At 45.8% G+C, this 2,500-nt stretch overlaps 1 protein-coding gene across 1 annotated transcript in view; it reads right to left on the minus strand.

The window, feature by feature from the left end:
• The window catches only part of LOC311328340 (protein disulfide-isomerase), a gene marked incomplete at its 5' end in the record, with an annotated part of 8,171 nt that overhangs the window by 1,560 nt on the left and 4,111 nt on the right, over positions 1-2,500 (minus strand). The window contains 3 exons of the mRNA XM_084462325.1: positions 694-814; positions 999-1,196; positions 1,928-2,053. Coding sequence (XP_084318451.1) covers positions 694-814; positions 999-1,196; positions 1,928-2,053 — 445 coding nt within the window. The remainder of the gene's footprint in view (positions 1-693; positions 815-998; positions 1,197-1,927; positions 2,054-2,500) is intronic.

The following is a 2,500-nucleotide window of genomic DNA, read 5'->3' on the forward strand; positions in this document are numbered from 1 at the left end:
TGGTTGCTTGTTCAAAGCTTACTTACAACGTGTATATATGTATGTGTGTATGTGTGTACGTATATACATACATACACACACACATACATACACACACGTTCACGTTATACAGCGCAGCTCACTACAAAACAATAGGGATAGGGTTCCTATTCCTTCGACCCCATGGCTTGGAGTTTGCTCTGACATGCACTTTCAACTGTGGGACCTTATACAGTATAGACAGGTGTTGAAAATCCCCAATCATGTCCAATCAATTGAATTTACCACAGATGGACTCCAATTAAGTTGTAGAAACATCTCAACCAGTATCAGTGGAAACAAAATGCACCTCAGCTCACTTTTGGGTGTCATATCAAAGGGTGTGCACACTTATGTACATATTATATTTCACATTTTGATTTTGTATAGATTGGCACAAATGTCCAAAAACCTGTTTTCACTTTGTCTTATGGGCTATTTTCTGTAGGATTTTGAGACAAAAGTGAACTCAATCTATTGTAGAATAAGTCTGTAACGTAATAAAAGGTGGAGAAGATGAAAGGTGTGTAGACTTTCCGGCTTGACTGTACAGCATGTGTGCATATGTGTCCCTACATAACAGGATGAAGACAGTCAAGTCAGGGTTAACCCTAACCCTAACCCTAACCCTAACCCAGTCAGGGTTGAACAGCATGTGTGTATATGAGTCCCTACATAACAGGATGAACACAGTCAAGTCAGGGTTGAAGGCAACTTCCTCCAGGTTGAGTCCAACCAACTCCTTCACCAGACGCTGGTCCCAGTCTGCTGGTAGGGGCTCACTCTGCAGCTTAGGCTACACACACACACATGCACATACACACACGCACGCACACACGCACGCACGCACACACACGCACGCATGCACACTCACAAAAACACAAACACACAAACACACATATATATAGTTAATTGAGTATTGACACTAAGGCTGTATTGTGTGTGTGTGTGTGTGTGGTTGTGTGTGTGTGTGTGTGTACCTTGGCCGTGCCCTCCAGGTACATCTGGCAGAAGTGTTTGATGGTGTCTGTGTCCAGTGTTTCAGAGGGCAGGTGGTAGGTCACATGATCTGTCAGGTTGACCAATCGCACGAGTGGAGCCTCGATGTCTCGAACACGGAAATACTCCAGCATCCTTCCGTTCCTGGACTCATCCACATCCACCAATACAAATAACACCTACACACACACACACACACACACACACACACACACACACACACACACACACACACACACACACACACAGGCATAGACACACATCAACAGTGTTATGGGGGTGGGAAGTTCCATGTTTCGCAGGTCTGTGTGTGAGTGTGTGTGTAGATGATATATGCAAATCCCAGATATCTGATTGGCTGATTCCCTAACTATGTCTTTGCAAGGATAAGGTGTGCGTGTGAGTGTGTGTGTGTGTGTGTGTGTGAGTGTGTCTAATTTTTCACTAAGTTCCACATAGACGCACAGACACACACACACACACACTCACACGCAGACCTGCGAAACGTGGAACTTCCCACCCCCCATAGTGTTCTGTAAGTCTCTCTGTTAGTCTGTTAGTGTGCATGTGTGTGTGTTTGAGCTGCATTCAAAGAGATATATTAGTGTGGGTCAACAGCCTTAGAGGTTGCTCTGTGTCGTTTGGTCGGTCGGTCAGTCGGATTTCGGTCGGTCCACAAAAATGTCCAGAAAAGTGCAATGCTATTGTTGTCCACAAAAACACCATAGCTGTTACTAATCCACTAATTACACAAGAGGGGAGAAGATTCAGCCAGACTGGAAGTGCTTGAGCTTGTACTCTATAGCTCAAATGTGGTGGCGCTAGTTTTTTCATCAGGTTGTGTTTGTTGATCTGCGGGGGTTTGTTGTGTTTGTTGATCTGCGGGGGTTTGTTGTGTTTGTTGACATACCTTTCCCCTGAAGAGGGCGGCAGCGCGGGTGAAGGCAGCGTGAAGCTGCAGGAAGTCAGGAGAGCTCTTGTTGACAAACATGAGGGCGTGGCTTAACACCGGAGAGTACAGGATCTGACCTGCCGTCTGGGGGCGGAGTTAACACCAATGTGAGCTGGGTGACAACTGTGTGTGTGTGTGTGTGTGTGTGTGTGTGTGTGTGTGTGTGCGTGTGCGTGTGTGTTTATGTGAGTGTGTGTTTACGTGTGTGTGTGTGTGTGTGTGTGTGTGTGTGTGTGTGTGTGCGTGTGCGTGTGTGTTTATGTGAGTGTGTGTTTACGTGTGTGTGTGTGTGTGTGTGTGTGAGTGTGTGTGTGTGTGTGTATGTATCTTTGTGCCTGGTTTAAGTGGAGGGAATTCTGTGACATCCACACATTTATATCAGAAATACATTCTATCAAACGATAGTTGAGGGGAGTCCCAGAGATGTAGAGCTGGGTGACATCAGCATAGCTATGACATCGAGTAGGGTTAACATGTACAGACAGAAAAGTGTGTGTGTGTGTGTGTGTGTGTGTGTGTGTGTGTGTGTGT

This window comes from Borostomias antarcticus (assembly GCF_949987555.1).
Source record: "Borostomias antarcticus genome assembly, contig: scaffold_131, whole genome shotgun sequence".
NCBI classification, from domain to species: Eukaryota; Metazoa; Chordata; class Actinopteri; order Stomiiformes; family Stomiidae; genus Borostomias; species Borostomias antarcticus.